At 37.6% G+C, this 22,434-nt stretch overlaps 1 protein-coding gene across 4 annotated transcripts in view; it reads right to left on the bottom strand.

The window, feature by feature from the left end:
* The window catches only part of RAD18 (RAD18 E3 ubiquitin protein ligase), a 154,726-nt gene that overhangs the window by 118,548 nt on the left and 13,744 nt on the right, over window positions 1-22,434 (bottom strand). For all 4 annotated transcript variants that reach the window (XR_006784934.1, XM_045832532.1, XM_045832530.1 and 1 more), the window contains exons 3-6: window positions 17,356-17,417; window positions 16,048-16,118; window positions 6,489-6,826; window positions 4,536-4,635 (exon numbers count right to left, since the gene is read on the bottom strand). Coding sequence is in view for 3 of the 4 variants with exons in the window: in XM_045832532.1 (XP_045688488.1) it covers window positions 4,536-4,635; window positions 6,489-6,826; window positions 16,048-16,118; window positions 17,356-17,417 (571 nt within the window). In the remaining variant the exon portion in view is untranslated. The remainder of the gene's footprint in view (window positions 1-4,535; window positions 4,636-6,488; window positions 6,827-16,047; window positions 16,119-17,355; window positions 17,418-22,434) is intronic.

Raw genomic sequence — 22,434 nt, 5'->3', positions numbered from 1 at the left:
TCTGACTGAATACCAGGGTAACTGGGAGCATGGACCCATTACGATAAAAATGGGAAAGAGAAGGATGAAATTCGCAAATCAAGTTGACTGTGTTTGACATGATGCATCAGAGGTGCCAGTGAGACATTCAGATAGAGAAACTTAGGTCTCAGAAAGAGGGAAGGCCTGAAGCTACAGACTGGGGACTCACATAGAAGGCCTGTGAACTAAATGAACTAAATGCTCTGAGAACTTCATTAAGAATCACATTTATGTAGACTTATTCAATTCTCTATCTCTTTAAAGCATGCTTTTCCTAAAATTTGCCTATAGCTCCTATGCAAAATCTCTGCAAAAAACAATTATATCAGATAGAGTACAAATCCTATTGTGTATTAAGCTATGGACTTAACATTACTATCATACATATCTTCTTTAGAAAAAGTTTTAATCCACAGGCAAAACTGCCCCTCAAATCCAAGACAATCATTTTGCAAAAGCACTAGCTAAAATAAAAGAAGACCTATTGGGACAATTAGCTTTGCCCAACTCATTACCACCAATGAAAAAGGAATTCAGAAAACTGGTGGGTAGATGATATTCTTGAGCTATCATCTTCAAAGAACACAATTGAAAACTACAGCAAAAAACACAACAGGGTTTTGTTCTCTTCAACTTAAAGTAATTATATTAACAAATATATGTATATAAGGCATTACAAGAAGGGTATTAGCAAAATCACCATCTGGCTCTTCATTCTATTTTCATAATTGATATACTGATTAGCACTAAGTTTTAATTTTAAATGTAACAAAGCCCTATTAAATGAGTTTCTTTCACTCCCTCCAAAATACCAGTTAATAAACATTATTTGTTAAAATGGAATAGAAGTCAAGCTACCCAAGGGTGTCAATGACTTAAGGCAATTTTATAAATAGAAACTAGTTAGTGAGTTTTAATCTGATTATAAACTTGTTCTCTGAGTATATCACCTGACTCAACACTATGTCAATTAGGTTGACATAGGTGATTAGGTTGACAATTAGGTGATTAGTAAATACATATTCAAGGGTGTTCTTACAATTGTAATAATTTTAAAACGGGACTATCAAAATTTCAGGTAAAAATTAATAGGAAGCTGAAAGCAATAATTTTATCAAAAAACAAGATTTCACAAAGGACTTCCATATAACTAGTTCACAGAAGGCCATGATATCCAAACTCCAGTATGTCTTGGAACCACTTAGAGAGCTTATTTAAAATGCAGATTCTTGGTCACTTCTCCAAATCAACCCCCAACTTACTCTATCCTGAAGTGGGGACCTAAAATCTATATTAATAAGGTTCCACAGGGTAAATCTAATACAAATAGTTCAGAACATAATGACAAAAATGACAGTTAAATATAGATTGAAAAAAACAGACACTTCTCTACTAACCAACAGTGTCATTCCCTGGCTAAATTATTTCTTTTGTGATCTATCAATAAAGTCTATAAGCCAGAAATAACTATTTAATTGAAGAAAGACCTGCAAACCCTCAACGGATAACATTTTTCTGAAAATCTCTCTTCTTACAATGACAGCCCATGGAACTCAACAAGACTGATAAAATTATGGCTAAATCCTGGTAGGTAGATAGAGCTGAAACATTTTGTAGTAGTTTATACAAGCACATTGTGAGGGACAATGCATTAAGTCTGTATAGCTAAAAGCATTTATTTTATCAAGGACAGATAAGTCATGACTGTGAAACTCCAATGGAAAGCTGCACTCTTCACTGGCACACACAACAAAGAGCACCAGCAGAAATCAACAATTTCTGCCAAGAATGCTAAAATATGAAGCCTCACAAACATTTCCCAAAACATGAAAATGACACTGATCTTTCTTCCATGATTTAGTGAAACCAAATGAACACATTTAAGGGGTCCTCAGAACCTGAAGACATCAAAAGAAAGAGCATTCTTTGAATCAACTCTGATATGAATCTACACAGAATGGGTTAAGGGTTGTCATCATATCAAGAAAATGGCCTGTCAGGGTATTATGGAAACAATGTTTCAATGTCAGAGACTCTTTTATGTAACCAGACCTCAGACCAAGTTGTAACTTCTTTAAAGAGAAATGAGGCTCAATGTTTCCCTAAATGCAGCTTAACAAACACCAGTTTCACAAGATATAAATTATCAGAACAAAGATGTTTGGGAATAAGAGATAAATTTAGGAATTACTGGATTAAAGAAAATCTAACAATTGTCTTTAATGGAGGACTTCTCAGAGGCTTCAATACACTAACTTGTGTAGTCAGTCTTTTCCTAAGAGACAGATTCAGTCTGCGGTGCTTCTAAGTTGAACAGCACAGCAACTGGCAGGACTGCAGCAGCCCACAGAGCAGGGTCTGGAACTACTATTGGAACTGGAACTTAACAATGTATGGATGCATATGTCTTTGAATTCATCACAAGACTTAAATGTGTTAGAGGAAATATGATGGATGCATCTAGAAAAACAGCAGTCCTAAGATATCTGTATTGATTCCTTACTCTTCAAGGAGCAAATGCTCAGCTTCTACATCCCCAACTCTTTCTTTAGAAGGAAACATTTCTAAAGAAAAATAAACCATCCAATTCTGATGGCTTATGGGAAATCATCCTTGGGATGATCCAGTTTCATTTACTCCAAATCTCAACTAATAAAGTAACCTACAGAAATCTAATTCGATTCTCAGCAACACGTTTACCCACCAGAAGGGAGTGGTGGGCACACACAACTGCACAGGCACTTGTGGCCATACAGGGGGGCCTAGAGGCCACCATGGACAATAGCCGGGGACGAAAAAGGAGGTTGGGTGAAGCAGCACAGTCCCCGGGCCTTCTGTCTCTACTCTCAAGCAGCACAGCCAATTTTACCTATTTTAAAGATCTTATTTATTTATTTCTAGAGAGAAGAAAAATGAGGGAGAAACAGAGAAAGAGAAACATCAGTGTGCAAGAGAAACATCAGTAAGTTCCCTCTTGCATACTGGGGACCTGGCCCTCAACCCAGGCATGTGCCCTGATGGAGAATCGAACTGGCAACCTTTCAGTCCGCAGGCTGGCACTCAATCCACTGAGCCACACCAGCCAGAACCAATTTTATCTATTTTTAAATGTTATAGTTCACAGTAAGACTTCACTTGAAAAAAAGTTTTGCTAGAGGGAAAATATTAATTATCAAGCTAAAAACACTACAATAAGAAATGTCAATGCCCCCCAAAGCAAATTAATAAAGCATCATTGTAGGGTATGTGTTAGCTTTTGTAAGTTATAACAGCATGAGTTTATCCCTTGAAACCTGATTTCACTCCATATTTACTGGTACTCAAAAATTAAGTGATGCCATTTTATCTTTAATCACAAAAAATAATAAAGGTTCCTCCCTTACTAACATGTTTTTTAGAAATGCTCTTCCAAGTCCTTCAAAACAGGCAAATATAAGAGCCTATCAATCTATTCGCCCCGACCTCCCAGACACCATTAATTTCCTTACTCCCCCTCCTCCTAGTCCAAATCTCTCTGATCCCTTCTGTGTCAGAAGAAAAGTTCTTTCTACACATCAAAGATTAACTTCACTATTGGGCTCTTCATCTCTTATGCTCTCAACCTTGTTCCATCTAACATCTGCTCTTTCCCTGGAAACAGTGGAAGGAGAGAGACTGAAAGCTTAACCAATTTCTATTTTAAGAAGTAAAATCTTCCTTATTCTAGATGTTTCCTGCTCTCCCAAACTACTGTCTCATCTCTCTTCTTCCCTTCATCACCAGACTCCTCTAATTTGTGGCTCCTTATTATCTTCATTAACCACTGATTCCTGAGCACCTGCAATATAACTTTGACTAAAATTTCATTCCCAAACAATTTATATGTATAACAATAGAGGTCTGCATAAATAAATTACTGTAACTCTGATGTATAAGGGAAGCAAAACAGCAGTGTGGGTGCAAACACTGAGTTGACAACTTATTAGTTATGCCACCTGGGTGGTGGGGGTTGAGGCAAGAGGACATTCCATTTCATATATATATGTGCCCTTTTGTGCCTTTTAAAGTCATATGTATATAACTGCCTACTGGAAAAAAAATTATTTTAAACAAGCTGTATTTAAAATTGTGAAACTTCTGAGCACCCTAAAAACCAAAGAAAGATTTTATATGTTTTATATTCAGAGTCTAATCTTACTGTCTTTGGCTAAAGAGCTTTATGATAGTTCTAAAGTTCTAAGAGAAGAAAACAAGTTTAAAGAAAATTTAATCCTAAGTGACTAATTTCTTGTTAAGTCAATTCTATTAGCAGTTAAATTCAATAGCTGATTATATTTGACAAAGTGGGAGTAGAGAAAGAACAAGGAGAGGGAATGGAAGAGGAACTGACGGAAGTAAAGGAAAGAGCAAGTGGGAGAGGGACTCTGGCACCTGGTCACGCGGATAAAATGAATACTGTGCTTTTCCCCCAAGTTTACAAAAGCACAAGGGGCATCTAGCTAAAGCAGCTCTACCATTAGGCTTGACTTTCTTACCTTCTGAGGCTTTCCTTCTTCTCTTCACGCGATAAACAGTTGTCCAAGTGCTTATTAATATGATCTTCCAGAATATGAACCCCACAAACAGGACAATCCACTATATTTTAAAAAAAAAAAGGACAATTTGTTTTTTGGTAGAATGGGCAAAAATAATATAACATGGCATTGTTCACAGATTAAGATAAAAACCAGAATCCCATGACCAACTCAGAAAAGCAAAAGAGGGAAAGAATGGCCCCTCCGGGCAACAGGAGGGGGACAGACTGGTTACTGGGTAAGGACTGAATTGTGGGAGGTCACAGAATTCAAAAGGAAGAGACTGCAAAGAAGTTTGGAAATTTGTTTATCAGAAAATGCTTTGGTTAAGTCATTTCTCCCAAGATGTGATGAAACTATAAAACTAATCTTAGGTTTTCCCAAACCTTAGGACCATCCATCTGTGTTTAGTGCCAAAGCACTCGCAACAACCTGAGTTAAGACACACTTGGTTGGGGCGAACTGAAGGGGGTGGTGTGGCACAGCTGCAGCAAAGCATTTACTGGTTCGGGCCCCTGCTGCCCACTTTATCAATGGTTACAAACGTGTTGATTTAGCTCTTGTTTGTAAATTAGGAAACACAATCATTCTCAAACTGTTCCCTGGAGTTGCGGGGATCTATACAGGTATCTTGGGGCCCAGGGGCCACCACGGGTGACAGACGGGGACAGAGGGAGAGGTCAGGTGAAGCAGCACATCTCTAACGCAGCAGGGCCCCAAGGGCCTGCTTGATCTCTTTCATACACTGCGGTTCGTTGTAAGATTTCACTTGAAAAAATGACTATGCTGGAAGAAATAATTTAACTATCAAGCTAAAAACACTACCATAAGAACTGTGAATTGACAGACTGACCAAAAGTAAGGTACACTAGGAAACCCAAGTAAAATGTACATATCTGTATGAAACTTAAACAATCGAGTACTAATAAACTAATGTCAATCTAAAATCAATACCCACTAACAGCCCTGCATTGTGTGAGCTGTGAGTGTCTAGACCAAAGATGTCTAAGGCACAGCTTCTGCCTAAAAGGTCCTCTAAACATCGCTGACAAGAACAGACATGAATCAACAGGTTAACAGGCTGACCCACTCATCAAAAAGTTAAGCAGATTATACACAAATAGTCCAGAAAACATGCTCTACCACTTTAGTACATAAGCTATCAATACTATCCAACATACCAAAGAGTGGTTAGGACCCGGACGGAGTCTGAAAGGCGGAATGGGGTTGGCACACACTGCAAAGGGCCAGGGAGTCACGGTTTTGGGCTTTGGGAGCCAGGCAGCCTCTGTCACAACTATTCAACTCCACCGTGAGGCATGAGAGCAGCCATGACAACATGCAAACAAAGGATGTAACTGTGCTCCAGTGAACCTTTACTGACAAAAATAGGTGTAACAAGCCAAATTTGGCCTCCATGTAGTGGCTGCCAGTCCCTGGGTGTATTCAAGGAGAGTGGGGAGACCAGCTTGGCTAGAGCAGAGGACTTTTGAGAGGCAGAGCCGAGTAAGTTTGGACAGGAAGGGCAGGGGTCATGTTGTTTTAGGCTGTAAACAGCAATCAGAACAGCTTGGAAGTGTGCAAGTAATGGCATAATAACATACAAAGCATCTTTAAAGTAGAAAAAATATGAAGGATGGGGAGAATTAAAAGCTGAAAAACAGAAAGTTACTGCCACGCTCAAAGTGTAAAGTAATGAAAATTGCTTCATTTATGCAACAATCAACCCGAATCCAAGAGAAACAGAACAAACATCTTGAAGCACTGCCTGTATCAACTGTTGAGACTGTCAAGTCGAGATATGGTTCACCCTTTCTTGAATTTCTCCCCACTGAAAATGGCACTTATTTATTCTTATGTCACGAGGGATGAGGTTTCCATTAAGAAAATACACACATGAAAGTAATTTCCTACCTTTAGTAACTTGTTTCAAAGTTGACGTAGAGGGTGACTCAGGAACATTAGCATCCGAGGTGCCTGAAACTCTCTTTCCCAAGGAAGATGTCTCATTGGCCTTTGCAGAAGTGCTCACCACTTTTTGAGGACTGAATTTGCTTTCACTCTTGTTCATCAACAACTTCGATGTAGAACCACCAGCTTCTCTAATCAAGAAATTCTCCATTAACCTGCTTCCTTGCTTTAAAGAATGTCTAAAGGCTACAGGAGTGTGTACTTTGGCAGCAAGGTTCTTTGAAGAGGAGGAAGCAGGAGAAATGGGTGGTGACTCTAAGGCAAACTGCAATAAATGATTCCTTGAAGCACAAAAAACACAATGGACAATTAAGATATCAAGTAATGTATAATAAGTTAACTAACATAAGCTGATTTCCCAAATAATACTTACTGATTTCTATGAAATATAAAACTTACTCCATAATGATAATCAAACCAAAATGTTTCTTCTAGAATAAAATAAATACAAAGCAATATATCTGACTTTAAAAAACAGTTAATCTGTCTATAAGAGAAAATGGAAGGACTTCAGATTCTGGCAATGGAGAATAACTTGTATCAGAATTAACCTCCAATCATAAATAACTTTAAAATCTGGACAAAATATACACAAACAACTGTTTGTAAGCATGGGCTATAGTCAGCACAAGGCTGCAAACCCTGACAGAAGAGAAACATGAGGTGATCCAATACTTCCCCAAGAATTTCCCCAGAAGCATTTTCTGGGGGTTGTATTTGAACTAAAGTCAAAACACAGACCAGTGGGCAGAGGGAACAGAGACCAGAATTCTAGGCAAAGATGGCTGGGTTTGAAGGGATGGCGTGCTGAATAGGGGTTAGCCATGAAAAGTAAACCCCAAAAGTCTTAGAAAATGTTGTCCATTCCTGATGATCTGCAGGGCTGCACAAGCATAAGACAAAACCAGGAGACCTGGCAAGAAGCAGAGGCTAGGAAGCTGAGATTCCAAAGGTCAGAGCTAAGAAAACTGTTGGGAGTTTGAGCCCATCCAGAGCTAAGAGACCTTGGTGCAAGACCCCAGACATTCCATTGTAACCCCAATAAGGCCACACCTTAGGAAGAAGGACCACACTCTAAAAATATAGTTTGAAAAAAAAAAAACTGAAACAGACCAAACCTAACAAAACACTAAACCAGGCCTATACAAGATAAAAGTGAAGAGCTGATAATTTAACAGCCTATCAAAACAAAATTCAACATCTTTCAAAAAAGATAACTACAGTCCTATTATATTTCACCTACAAAGTTCAACATAAAATTGAAAGTTATTTGACATGCTAAAAAGCAATAAAGTAACCAATAATCCAGAAATAAAATAGTCAATGGGGACTTCTAGCCAAGATGCTGGTGTGGATACATACACTTTGCCTCCTCACACAACCAAAAGGACAATGACAAATTTAAAAACAAAAAAACAACCAAAACTGCCAGAAAATCAAATTTTACGCACATCCAACAACCAAAGAGTTAAAGAAGAAACATTCATCCAGGCTGGGAAGAGGGGTAGAGAAGGGCAGCCTGGGGAGAGAGAACACGCAGTAAGCCAGTGGCTGGAGGACCGGACAGTGAGGTGGCATCTGGTGGACTACTTTTGTGTGCGGATAAACCAGGAGGAACAACTGCGGAGACAGACTGTGCAACACAGGGCTTCCAGTGTGGGAAAATAAAGCCTTAAAACCTCTGACTGAAAAAACCTATGGGAGTTGCAGTAGAGGGAAAAATTCCCAGCCTCACAGGAGAGTTCATTGGAAAGACCCACAGAGTCCTAGAATTTACACAAGATGATCTACCCAGGAATCAGCACCGTGAGGACCCAATTTGCTTATGGGTAGCAGGGGAAGTGACTGAAAGCTGGCCGAGAGGCGAGCAAGCAGCATTGTTCCCTCCTGGGGACAATTCAGCGTCACAACACAGTGAAGTGAGCTGTCCCTGCCCCCACCCCCGGCAAATAACCTCAGGATCTTCCCCTTACAACAAAACAGCACCCCCAGACAAAGAAATATGGTTCAAATGAATGAATGAATTAAAGATCCAAAAATAGAACTAAATGATGAAGAGATACCCAACCTATCAGATGCAGAGTTCAAAACACTGGCAATCAGAATGCTCACAGAAATGGCTGAGTATGGTCACAACATAGAGGAAGAAGTGAAAGCTGTGCAAAGTGAAATGAAGAAAAATATACAGGGAACCAACAGTGAAGGGAAGGAAACCAGGACTAATATCAACAATTTGGAGCAGACGGAAGAAAAACATTCAACCATAACAGAATGAAGAAACAAGAATTCAAAAAAAAATGAGGAGAGGCTTAGGAACCTCCAGGACAATTTTAAATGTTCCAACATCTGAATCATAGGGGTGCCAGAAGGAGAAGAGGAAGAGCAAGAAATTGAAAACTTATCTGAAAAAATAATGGAGAACTTCCCCAATCTAGCAAAGGAAATAGACTTCCAGGAAGTCCAGGAAGCTCAGAGTCCCAAAGAAGTTGGACCCAAGGAAGCACACACCAAGGCACATCATCATTAAATTATCCAAGATGAAAGGGAAGGAGAGAATCTTAAAAGCAGCAAGAAAAAAGGAGAGAGTTACCTACAAAGGAGTTTGCATAAGACTATCAGCTGATTTCTCAAAAGAAACCTTACAGGCAAGAAGGGGCTGGAAAGAAGTATTCAAAGTCATGAAAGGCAAGGACCTATATCCAAGATTACTCTATCCAATAAAGCTATCATTTGGAATGGAAGGGCAGACAAAGTGTTTCCCAGATAAGATCAAGTTAAAGGAGTTCATCAAAACCAAACCCTTATTATATGAAATGTTAAAGGGACTTATCTAAGAAAAAGAAGAAGACCAAAAGAATGAACAGTAAAATTACAACAAACTCATAACTATGAACAACTGAACCTAAACAAAAACAAACTAAGCAAACAATAAGAACAGGAACAGAATCACAGAAACAGAGACCACATGGAGGGTTATCAGCAGGAAGGGTCAGGAATGGGGGGAAATGTGAAGGGAATCACATTTCAGCAGGGAATATGAAGCATAAATGGTAGGTACAAAATGGACAGGGGGAGCTTAAGAGTAGTATAGGAATAGGAGAAGCCCAACAACTTGCACGTACGACACACGGACATGAACTAAGGAGTGTAAATGTAGGTGGGATGGGAGGTGCAGGGTTGGGGGGAATAGAGGGTGGAAAAAATGGGACAACTATAATAGCATAATCAACAAAATATATTTTTTTAAAAATAGTTCATGGAAGGAGATCCAGAAGTAATCAAAAGAGTGGCATTAGAAGATAAAAATGTCAAAGAAACTATGATGAATATGTTTAAATAAAAAAGAAACATAAACAAATGGATAAAAAGACAGTGCAATAAAAGGCAATGAAAATCTATCACAGGAAAGATAAAGGCATATAATGATCAAATTACTGAAAATCAAAAATCAAGAGAAAGTCTTATAAATAACCAGAAAAAAACTAAGACATTACCTCTAGGACACAGTTTTTCAATCTTGGCACTATTGACCCATTAAGATAATTGTTTGTTGTCAGTTCTGTTCTATGCATTGTAAGAAGCTCAGAAGGAACTACAGGACCCACCAAACATCAGCAGCATACATCCCTCCCAAGCAGTTGGAGACAATCAAAATATATGCAGACACTACCGAATGTCCCCTGGGGAAAGGGCTAAAAGGAATGCAAAATCACTCTCAGGTAAGAATCCCTGATCTACAAGAACAGTAAGAAATATCACTGACTTCTCAATAAAAACTTAAGCAAAAAGAATAGAATGGCATCTTTAAAGTACAGAACAAAAACAAAACTTCCAAGAATTTTATTTCCATTGAAAATATTCATCCAAAATGAAATCAGTATAAAGACATTCTAAAGCAAACAAAAGCTAAGAGAATTCCTCACCAGCAAGCAAAAAATATTTTAAAAAATCTTCAGGCAAAAGGAAAATAGTCCTAGATGATAACACAAATGTCAGCAAAAATCAACAGTCCCAGAAAAAGTAAACATGTGGCTAAAAGACCACTGACTTCCTTGAAAACAACACTAACAATGTCTTGCGGAATTTATAACATATATGGAAAAAAAGATCTCTCCAAACATAGCAAAGAATAGGGATTAAATAACACAAATATAGTATAAAGTTTTTGCATTGCTCAGGACATGATAAAAGTACTAATTTATGGTACTTTGTATTATGTTACAGGTGTATTTTTATAATTTCTTGAATAATCCCTTAGTTGACACTAAAAGGTATTATGCAAAAATTAACAAAGGCAATAAAATTATAAAAATACTCTAGTATCAACAAAAGAGCAAGAAAAAAGAAATAATATTTGCATTTTTTTTAAAAATTTATTTATTTTTAGGGAGGGGAAGGGAGGGAGAAAGAGAGGAAGAAAAACGTCAATGTGTGGTTGCCTCTCGTACGTCCCTACTGGGGACCTGACCTGCAACCCAGGCATGTGCCCTGACTGGGAATCGAACTGGTGACCCTTTGGTTCACAGGCCAGCACTCAATCCACTGAGCCACACCAGCCAAAGTGGCATAATATATTTTTAAAAAGAACAAATGGACAAAAAGAAAACAAAGTAACACGGTAAACTGTAATCATTTTAAATGTAAAGACTGGATTAAAAATAAGAGGCAACTATATACTGTTTAAAAGAAAACACTTTAATATAAATAGCCAGGAAAGTTGAAAATAAAAGGATGGAAAAAGATGTACCATGACAACACCATCCAAAAGAAAGCTGATGTGGCAACTTTAAACATTAACAGCAGACAAAATAGACTTTAAGGCAAAAAGCATTATGACAGATAAAGACAGACATCTCATTGTGACAAAATGGTCAATTTACTTGGAAGCCATTAAAATCATAAATTATATTCACCTAACAGCACAGCTTCAAAAATGTATAAAACAAAACCTGGCAGAACTAAAAGGAAAGATAATCAATTCACAATAATTAGTTTAAATAATAGTGAATATAAATCTAAACACACTTCTCTAAGAGAATACGCAACAACCAGTAAGAATATAGATCTGAGCCAACCCAATTAGTAAACTGATGTGATTCACAAGTGAAAGCCATTACACATGGCAAATGCAGAACACACATTCTTTTCAAGGATCCAGGGCACAATTACCAGTACAGATATGTTCTGGGACATAAAGCAAGTTTCAACAATTGCCAAGACTTTAACAATTCAGCTTATCTTTTCTGACCACTGAAAATTCACATGAAACTCAATGAAAGTAACTGGAAAATCTCCAAATGTTAAGAAATTACACACCACACCTCTAAGTAACTTCACAGGTCAAATATCGATGGAGACCAGAAAATATTCTGAGTTGAATGATAGCCTGGGGGTTGCTAAAACAATCCCTAGATACCAAATCATAACTTACAAGAAAAACTGAGAATCAACATTCTAAAAGCTTCCAACTTATAAGGTTAGGAGATGAATAGCAAGTTATATCCAAGGAGGAAATAAATAATAGATACTAGCAAAATAGAAAACAGGCATATAAAAGAAAATGAGCAGAGCAAAAAGCTGAAAAAATTTTAAAAATTAGTAAATTCCTACATATTGAAAAAGAAAAAAAAATAAGTGAAAATAAAAATTACAAAAACAAAGAATTAAAAGACATTTTTATAGATCCTACAGAAAATAAAAAATAAGAAGAGGGTGTTATAAATACTTTATAGCAATAAATTAGAAATTTTAGATGAAATGGACAAAGTCCTTGAAAAACAGTACTCATCAACACTGACGAGGGAAGGAACAGGAGACCTGAAGAGTAGAAGTATCTATATCTACTGAAGAAACGGAGCTGCAATCGAAAGCCTTCCAGAAAGAAAGATAGTTTTGCTGGTGAATTCTACCAAATATTTAAGAAAAAGATAATATTGTTACACAAACACATCCACAAAATAGAAAAAGAATGTTTCCCAACTTATATTAAAACCAGCATAACTATGATAACAAAATCTGATGAACATTTTAGGGGTAAAAATTATAGTTCTGTAATATCTCATAGCTACAGACAGAAATATACTACATGAAATATTAACAAATAAAATTTAGAGATAAATATAATCCATCATGACCAAGTGGGATTTATTCCAGGAATGCAAGGTTGGTTTGCTAGTTGAAAAATCAATGTAATTTACTGCATTAGCAAAATAAAAGAAAAAAATGTATAATCATCTTAATAAATGCAGAAAATACATTTGGGAAAATTCAACACCCATTCACAATAAAAACACTCAGAAAACCAGGAATAAAAGAAAATTTTCTTACTCTAATAAAAGATACCTTCAAAAAACCTACAGCTAACATCAGTCACTAGTGAGACACGGAACACCTCTCACTAAGACTGCAAACAGGACCAGGTGTCCACTGCCATCACTCCTCTTCAGATTGTACTGGGGGTCCTAGCTTTTGTGGTAAGGCAAAACAAGTGATATAAAAGATACAACGGTAAGGGGGAAAAAAGCTTTTAATTTGCAGATGACATTATTATGTTCATAGAAAAAATTTTTTAAAAATCTACAAGCAACTAAAATAAGTGAATTTTTGCAAGGTCACTGAATATGTCCATAAACAAAAATTAATGTTCTAGCTATATACTAGCTAACAGAAAATGAATTTTTTTAATAAATACCACTTGAAATACCATAAAAAATATTAACCACCTGAAAATAAATTTAACAAAAAATATATATATAACTTATATCTTGAACTACAAAACAATGCTAAGGGAAATCTCTGAAAGGCCTAAATAAATAAGGAGATATCCATGTACATGAATTAGAACACTCGACAATGTTAAGATGCTCATTTTCCCCACACTGATTTTAGAGAGTCGATGCAATCCCAATTGAAATACAAGCAACCTTTTTTCAAGTGAAATGATATTCATTCTAACATTTACATGGAAATCAAAGCCCTAGAATGCCAGCAGTCTTTAAGGAAATCAAAGTAGAAAACTTGCACTACAGACTTTAAGGACATACTATACAGCTACGGTATTAAAAACACTGCAGTATTAGCGTCGAGAGAGACAAAGAGAATATGGAACATAATGTGTCCAGAATTAGACTAACACACATAGTCACTTGATTTACAACAAAGGAACCACTGCAATTCAGTGACTCTTCGTATCACATCCTTAGTCACTGAAGTGACTCTTTTTAATCCTTATAACAATCTCTCAACGTATCAACAGCATTGTTCCCATTTTTCAGATGGGGAACAGCGGCCACTGACATCAGAAATAACAGGGCCAAGACGGAAACTGAGTGCTACCTGAGTCTGAAGCCAGTAGGCTTTAAACTAAAGCATAAGGTGAAATTATATTCTGCATACTCTTGTGAGACGCTAAGGGAATTATCTATTACAATTATCATCTAAGATATTTAAATTCTTACATGTGGAGTAAATACATGGAGAAAAAGTCATACCTCTATGGTGAATAAACCGAAGTACTGAAGTATGCTCTATTCATAAAAACAATGATATACATGTAGACTGGCTGCTATGCAAAACTACAGAAACAGTATTTTCTTAGCCCAAGAATGACATTCCACTAAGACAAACATATTTTAATTAAATTTTGTTGAACACAACAGTTTCTTAAGAACATTACTTTAAATAAAGTTGACTTGAGGAAAAACAAAACACTTGTTCTTTGAAAATAAGACAAAAGTTGGAAGAAAATGTCATGCATGTCAGCCCGTGTCTGAAAACCTCTAGAATTATTTCCAATACCATTTTGTTATTCCACTTAGAATATTAAATTTTAAAAAATCATGTCATAAAACGGTAATGGAAAGACAGGAAGAAACAAAATCAACAAACCATATAAACATCTCACATTTTGTCATAAAATTAAACCTCTTCCCTCATCAATCTTAAACCGGATTTTAAACAACTAATAAAGCTGACTAGCTTGAATTTCATCAGTAATTTTGCAAATAAGATACCACAGTGCTTCAGATATGACAAACATCCAAGGAATGCTCACCGTAAGACAATGCAGAGAAGGCAAACAGAAGGATAAATACACCCGAATCTAGAGAGAATGCTTACTGCTCCACCACACCCACTGTGACAAACAATCAGATAGCCTGTTCCTTTTGGGAAGGAGGGAGGGAGGGGGGAGTTCAGTTGTTCCAAGGCCTCCTTTTAAATTACCGAAAGTTCTGTGAACACAAAGATATTGATAACTTCTCTTCCACGAACAGATGCTATTCTTTGTAACACTCCCTTCTTCCTAGCAGGGATGTTGTTACGTTTTCAGTACCATCTGAAGAAAAAATACAAGCCTTCCAATACTGTCTCAAAAGTTCCTTTCCAAAGACATGACTCCAGCTTTTCTCACAGACTTCAAAATCTGACTGAAAGACTCACTGGTAAAAAACTGTAATAAAAGCAGTAACTCTAATTATGAGAATCAGAGAATCTCAGACGTTCTTAATCTAAGAAAACATACCACATTTGTATGACTTTGCTTAGGAAAATAACTAACTAGCCAATTTCCAGAATGTCATGTTAGGTAAGTTCAACATACTCAAATTTGATCATTTTTTAGGATTGATAAATGTGCAATTCTCTTGGAAGAAATCTCTTTACATTTTTAGAAGCAATGTAATGTACTTCCAAGAAGACTCCAAGAAGCCTGGAAGTCCTACACTTAAGTATGTAGGCACCTAACCATTAACTAAACACAGTGGATTCCTACTGAAAATTCCTGCTCGACTTGCGTGATTAAATCTAAAAATAATTCAAGATACCGTTTGGTAAAACATGCCTTTTTATATCCCTCTGGGTGATCAAACTCACCTTCACCATCATGTATTTGACAGTTAGTAAGTAAAGCTACACTTCTGAGTTAATAAAGTGTCTACTAATATTTCACATGACATGTCATTTTATACATGCTAAGTAAATCAGATTAAGAATGAATGGATTAATATGTAATGGACACAGAAACAATTACAGATGTATTTGTATACATGGATTAGTATGCACATAAGAATACATGCATGTGTTCCCCAGCTCTGGAAGCAATGATACCCCGGTAACAATGAGCACAGCCCACTACAGATCCCAATTTCCAAATACCATTCTCCAATAAAAGGAGAATGGTATTTTCCCAACTATTGGGAAAATGGTTGACTCTAGGGCTACGACAGGCAAAATAAAAAATGGAGCTAGAGTATGCTTGTAGTACCCAAAAGTAAGTGCTCAAATATGCATTTTAACTGTTGTGTTTCAAACAGGTGGATTTCTGCTGAGTAAAGGGAGAAAATCCCACTGCCATTATAATTGTCCATGTATGATTAATAACTGTTGCTGCTTCCCTTCTTTACCCCAAATATCCAAACCTGCATTCTCTAATCCCCAAAAGTGTAGAATAAAGAGGGACACATATAAATGGCAAAAGTAGTTAAAGTTAGTCTCCAAATCATACCGTGCAAAATTCAAGCTTTTTACCAGTTCATCTAACACGCGGTTATTTTTCAGGTCTGGCTCTGTGACTGTCTAGAAACGAAAAACACCAGATGGGAAAAGGTCAGAAACAATAATTTACTTGTCATAATCTTGTTTTTGAAAATGTGTAACCCATCCTCCTGAGACTTCCCATCCCATTTAGTCTTCCAGGAAAGCCTCAAAATAAAGTTCATTTTATCTCATACTAATATGGTATTTAAAAACAATTAATCAGAATCAGCCAACTGGAAATCTGATAAAAGTGCCCCAGAGTATATGGTCAAACCATATATATACACTCTGTACTAGGATAAAACCTAATATGAGCAAGAATGCCAAGAATTTGGTAATTCAGCATTACCAAAAATTTCTCTTGAAGAACAAAAGAGACACTCTTCTAAGTGATAATATTGGGAGAGACACCACAAATCCAAAGGGAGCTTAAAAACAAGATTAGCTTTCAGAAATGCAACAGGAAAATGGTAAAACCTGTAGTTATTTAGGATAAATGGTATACAGTTTATCTCCATGATGATGTCATCTTGACAAAGACAGTGTGCCTTAAGTTGCAAGAGCTTAGACTTGAGAAACAAACTATCATTTCTTACATAGGGCTTTTACATGATAGCTCAGAGGAATTCTGACACTTTGTACCTACCAGTGGCATCACACTAGAAGAACCAAACCCTTAATCTGGTCCAGGTGTCCTTTCAGTTAGACCTTACTGTCTCTTTTACTTCTTTCTTTACTATGTTTACTTTCCCTCTTAAGCTATCCTTTCATCTATTTCCACTACTTGAACAGCTTCAGAAACCAGTACCAACAAACTGCCCAGTGCTGTCCCTGAAGGCCTGTTTTGGGAAAGAAGCAAGGGACCAGTCAGGTTGGGTGCAGCCCAACGTCCATGAATCCATTTTCTGCACATACTAATGTGCAGTCGTCTGCAAATAAATAATACTCCCACCAGATTTTCTACCCAATGTAAGAAATTATAAAAACTGAACAGCCATAAAAACATAGGTCTTAAGATTTGAGTGCTACATTCTGAACTTGAAGTTAGTTTTTACCTCCTAAAATACATTTAGGTTATCAGAAATCCCCATAAAAACTTGAACAAAGCCCAGTTCCCCACATATGTGTTTTAGAGCTCCTTCTGAAAATGTCTATTTATGTGGCTTAAGCCAACAGTTACATATGTTTTCTTGGGCATTTATAAACATATGAAGCAGAAATATTTGCACCAACCAGTAAGTTTTTTAAAACAAAAAAAAAGGAAAGAAAAACTCACCACACGACAAGTTGGACACTGTGTTTTATAGGACAAAAATTTTCTTATACAGAGAGAACAGTCTGCAAAAATATAAATGCAACAAATTAATAAGCTATATTAGTAATACAGGAATCTGATCTCTAATAAAATCTGACTTAAATTCTAGAATATTATCATCTAAGGTATATCATTATAATCTCAAAATTCTAGTACCTCTACCTATGCACATTTGCAAATACGATTAAATAATGGTTTTAGGAGAGAAAAATATATCAAATAATAATAATCACAAGTCCTTAGGACACCACAACTCCATAAGCAGCACGCATCACTCTGTATCCACCCACAACATGTACAAAACATGCATATAAGACCTGGGATGGGTATTGCATTAACATGTCAAAAATATTTACTGCCTCATATTCTAAAATATAAACTTTGAAATAAGATACACTTTAAGAAATAATATATACCCAGGTTATCAAATTAGGGACTTCTATACCCTAACTTTATAAACGATGTCCGCCATCCCACTTTTAACAAGTACCTTTGTGGCAAACACTATGAAAAGAACAATATATAATGGAAGGTTCTTGACCTCAAGGAGCTTACAAAATAGTGTAACAATTACAGTGTAATAAGTCCTAATGACTTAAGTAGGAAACTGACATTAACTAAATTCTTCACACCCAAGGCAGTATAAAATGATCTCCCAAAGAAAAACAATGCACGTGACCAATATCAGAATGGCACTTTACTGGTACATACTCTGCTAGCAGCCCAAATTCAGCACAGGGAAGGGGCTTCATTTAAAACAGGATTCAGTTTAGAGAAAGAGGAGGAAACAGTATGAGTTCAGATATAGATATCCAGCAAGTGAACAAGTTATACCAACCTCAGTAAAAGCACCCAGGAGGAAAAATTTAGAACCAGTTATAAAAAAGATAAAACAAACAGAGTTAAGTTCTTTGGGAAGCAAAGATGAATAAAGGGGGCTTCTGGTTTGGTATGTAAGGAGCTTGGAAGCCCACACTCTTCCAAACAAGAAAACAGCTGAGTAGACTGGAAAATCAACAACTCTTCTTAGATCCATCAGAGAACAGGGGTCACAGAGCAACCTAATGCCCTCAAAATTGGAGGGACAGACAGGCTGTATATAGAGAGTAACAACTTACCTGAGCAGAAACCCATGACCAGAAACTTATGGGGAAATCAGAGAAGAAACCTCTGCTGGAACCAGAGTCCGGAGAGAGCAGGTGGGGTTGGAAAACCCAGACTGTAATTGACAGATTGCTGGAGGCTTAGTGCTGACAAGTCTGAGTTTCAAAACTCCAGGGCAACACAGATATTTTGGGGGTGGGCTCACACTTACTGAGTTTCAGCTCTAAGAGTTCTACTAGGTTCTCAAAGTGACTATGAGACAAGAGTCCCCTAGTCCTTCTGCAGAGGGAGGGGGAAAGCAATAATTTTGAAATACACCAGAACACTATTCTCTTCTTACCAAGACTTGCTCTCAAGAGAAACTATTTTACCAGAACCTATTCTATTAGGGTATTATCAGAGCCCAGATGACATGGGAGAAGGGAAACAACCAACTCTAGCTACTTGTAGCTGTCCTGTCAACTTGGGGAAGTTGGGGGACCACGGGAGTTGGGGAGCTTTGTCCACAGAGCCCCCCGTCTGCCAGGGATGAGAATAAGTCTACCAAGATATGATCTGCTTAGGGAGGAAAGGTGGCCGATCTCTCACAGGAGAAGGGCCAGGAGCCTGTTCCTCAATGGGCTTTCATTGGGTTCGTTTGCACAGGAATTCAGGTAAAGCTCATTAATCATGGCCAGGAAGTAAGGATCAAACGATAGATACCAAAGAACTCTGAGGGCCTATTTTGAGTCAGGTTCAGAGAGCTAAAGAACTGTAAAACCTTGAGGAACAAACTTACTTCTTGCTTGGTCCCTTATCAGTTAATTGAGAGCATTCTAAACAAAGCAGATTTCACAGGATTTCACATATTCTTTCTTAGGCCTGATCACCCCGGGAACCCGCCCTTTCCAGCACAAGGATGCACCACCCTCTGTCATTGTTTCAGGCTTAGGTGGAGCAAGGCAAGTAAGGCAGCCAAGAGATTAGATTTCTTGCAGACAATAAGGGCTCAGGTTTTGTCCAAGCCAAGGGGCGAGGGTCCATCACCTCCTTTTGCTGTAGCCCCCAAAGTCCTTCCTTGGGGGCCTCCCACGTGATCATGCCTGTTTTAGGTCGTTCCCCCCTTGGGGAATCTTACCCATCATTGGCTAACCAACCACACATTGGGGACCAGTTATGGATGAAGTAAAAGGAGTAGCAGTGGTGCTCCTGCCAGGGAGATAAGCTTTTGAAACCAGGCAGGGCAGTTCCCAACACGCGGGGGCACCTGAGAAGCACCTGTGAGGTGCACAGTCCAAGGGCACAAGCTGACTTAAGGGTTGAGGCTAATGACAGGACAAGAGAACACACCTCACATCACTAAAGGACTACGTACTGCAGCTCCCTGTACCTAGTACACTACATCCCACTATCAGGAAAAAATTGTAAGGCATACCAAAAGGCAAAAAACACAGTCTGAAGAAACTGCAAGCATGAGAACCAGAGTCAAATATGGCAGGATGTGGAATTATCAGACCAGGAATTTAAAATAGCTATGGTTAATATGCTAAGGGCTCTAATGAACAAAGTAGACAACAATCCAAGAACAGATGGGTAATATAAACACAGAGGAAAATCTTAAAACACATTCAAATGTTAGAGATTAAAAATGCTGTAACAGAAATGAAGATTGCCTTTAATGGGCCCATTAGTACACTGGACACAGATGAGAAAAAAAGAATCTCTGTTCTTGAGGATATTGCAATAGAAACTTCCAAACTGAAATGGAAAAATAAGAAAGAATGAAAAAACCCAGAACAGAGTATCTAAGAACTATGCGACAAATGCAGAAGGTATAACTATGCATAATGGCAATACCTAAAGGGCAAAAAAGGAAACAGAGAAAATATTTAAAGCAATAATGTCTGAGAATTTCCCCCAAATTATTCTCAGACACTAAACCACAGATCCTGGAAGCCCACAGAACACCAAGCAGGATAAATGCAAAAAACCCCTATGACTTGGTTTATCATATTCAAACTGCAGAAAACCAAAGATAAAAAAGTCTTGAAAGAAGCCAGAGGAAAAAACACCTTACCTATTGAGGAACAAAGATTAGAATTAAATCTACCTTCTCAGAATGCATGCAAACAAGAAACGAGTGAAGTGAAACGAGAATTGAGAGAAAAGAAACACCAACCTAGAATTCTATATCCAGAGAAAGTATCTTGCAAAAGTGGGAGAGATACTTATTTAGGTTAATAAAAATTAAGGGAATTTGCTTCCAGTAGACCTGCCTTGCAAGAAATGTTAAAAAGAAGTTCTTCCGAGAAAAGGAAAATGATTTAGCTCAGAAACTCCATCTACATAAAGGAAGGAATAGCACTGAAAGAGGAGTAGGTGAAAGTAAAAGCTTTTATTCTTTTATCTTAACTGATCTAACAGATAACTTTGTTCAAAATAAGAGCAACAAAGTATTAAATCATTTATGCTTATGGACAAATATATGCTTACATATAAGTGACATGAATAACAGCAATGACACAGAGGACTGGAGGGAGGGGTGTCTTAGTCGATTTGGGCTGCCATGCAACAAAATACCATAGACTGGTTGCTTAAGGAACAGAATTTTATTTCTCACAGTTCTGCAGGACTGAGGTCCAAGACCATGATGCCAGTACAGTCCATTTCTGAGGAGAATTGTCTTCCCAGCTTAGAGATGGCCTCCTACCCACTGTGTCCTCACAGGACAGCAGGAGAGAGAACGCGCTCTCTGATCTCTTCTTGTAAAAGCACTAGTCCCATCATGAGGACCCATCCTCACAACCTCATCTAAACCTACTTACCTCCCAAAAGTCCCTTCTCCAAATGCCATCATTTTGGGAATGGCAGCTTCAATATATGAATTTGGGGGAAAACACAATTCAGTCCATAGCACTCTACCACTTGTCCCCAAAAGTCCATGTCCTTCTCCCATAGAAAACACACTCATCCCATCTCAGCAACCCCAAAAGTCTCATTCCAGTATCAACTCTAAAGTCCAAAGGCCTGTTTATAAAACACCAAAATCGGATATGGATGAGACATGGGGTATGATTCATTCTAAGGCAAAAGTCCTCTCCAGACTCCTGCTATCAATGTTCTTCTCTTTACACAGTAAGTCTCCGGAGCAACACTGTAAGCCTAGAATTCCCAAACCTGGCTGTTTATTGGAGCCGCCTAGAGAGGTTCATTGTTGATTTTAATTTAGTTTCCGAAGCCCTAACCCAAGCTGTACTGATTCATTGGCTTTAAGTCAGTAAATTACACCCATATTATGTGATTCTGATTGAATAATTATTATAATCATTATTTTTAAAAACTTAATATGTTTTTGCTATTAGGTTGTACCATATGAAAATAATTTGGGGGAAATACAAAAAGACAAATATTGGCAATTTCTCGTGGTTTAACATAACACTGTATGAGGTCTGTCCGGAAAAAAGTCCAACCATTGTTAATATAATGAGAACAGTTTGTGCCACATTGATATAACCTGGCAGCCAAGGACAGTGGGCTGGAATGTGTCTGTATGAATAAGGACAACTTCACTGTACTGGTCAGTGGGGGTAACAGATGTTGTTGAGAGAGCATGTGTGCTGTGTGGCTGTCACATTCAAAATGACTGAGCAACGCAGAGCAAAGAATCTGCATCAAATTTTCTGTTAAGCTTGAACATTCCTCCTTGAAAAACATCTAGATGATGCAGAAGGCTCAGCTATGGGCAGCTAATGATTGGCAGCTTCATCACAACAACACACCCACTCATGCATCACGTTCCCTGCAGGGTTTTTTGGCCAAACGTCAGATCACCCAGGTGACTCAGCCACCATACAGCCCAGATTTGGCGCCCTGCAACTTCTGCCTTTTCCCAAAAGTAAAACTTCCTTAGACAGGAAAGAGATTTCAAATCATCAATGAGATTCAGGAAAACACAAC

This window comes from Phyllostomus hastatus, unplaced genomic scaffold, assembly GCF_019186645.2.
Source record: "Phyllostomus hastatus isolate PE091 unplaced genomic scaffold, TTU_PhHast_1.1 phas_contig_16, whole genome shotgun sequence".
NCBI lineage: Eukaryota > Metazoa > Chordata > Mammalia > Chiroptera > Phyllostomidae > Phyllostomus > Phyllostomus hastatus.
The sequence above is the reverse complement of the archived record's forward strand: the minus strand, read 5'-3'. Positions and strand labels throughout refer to the sequence as shown.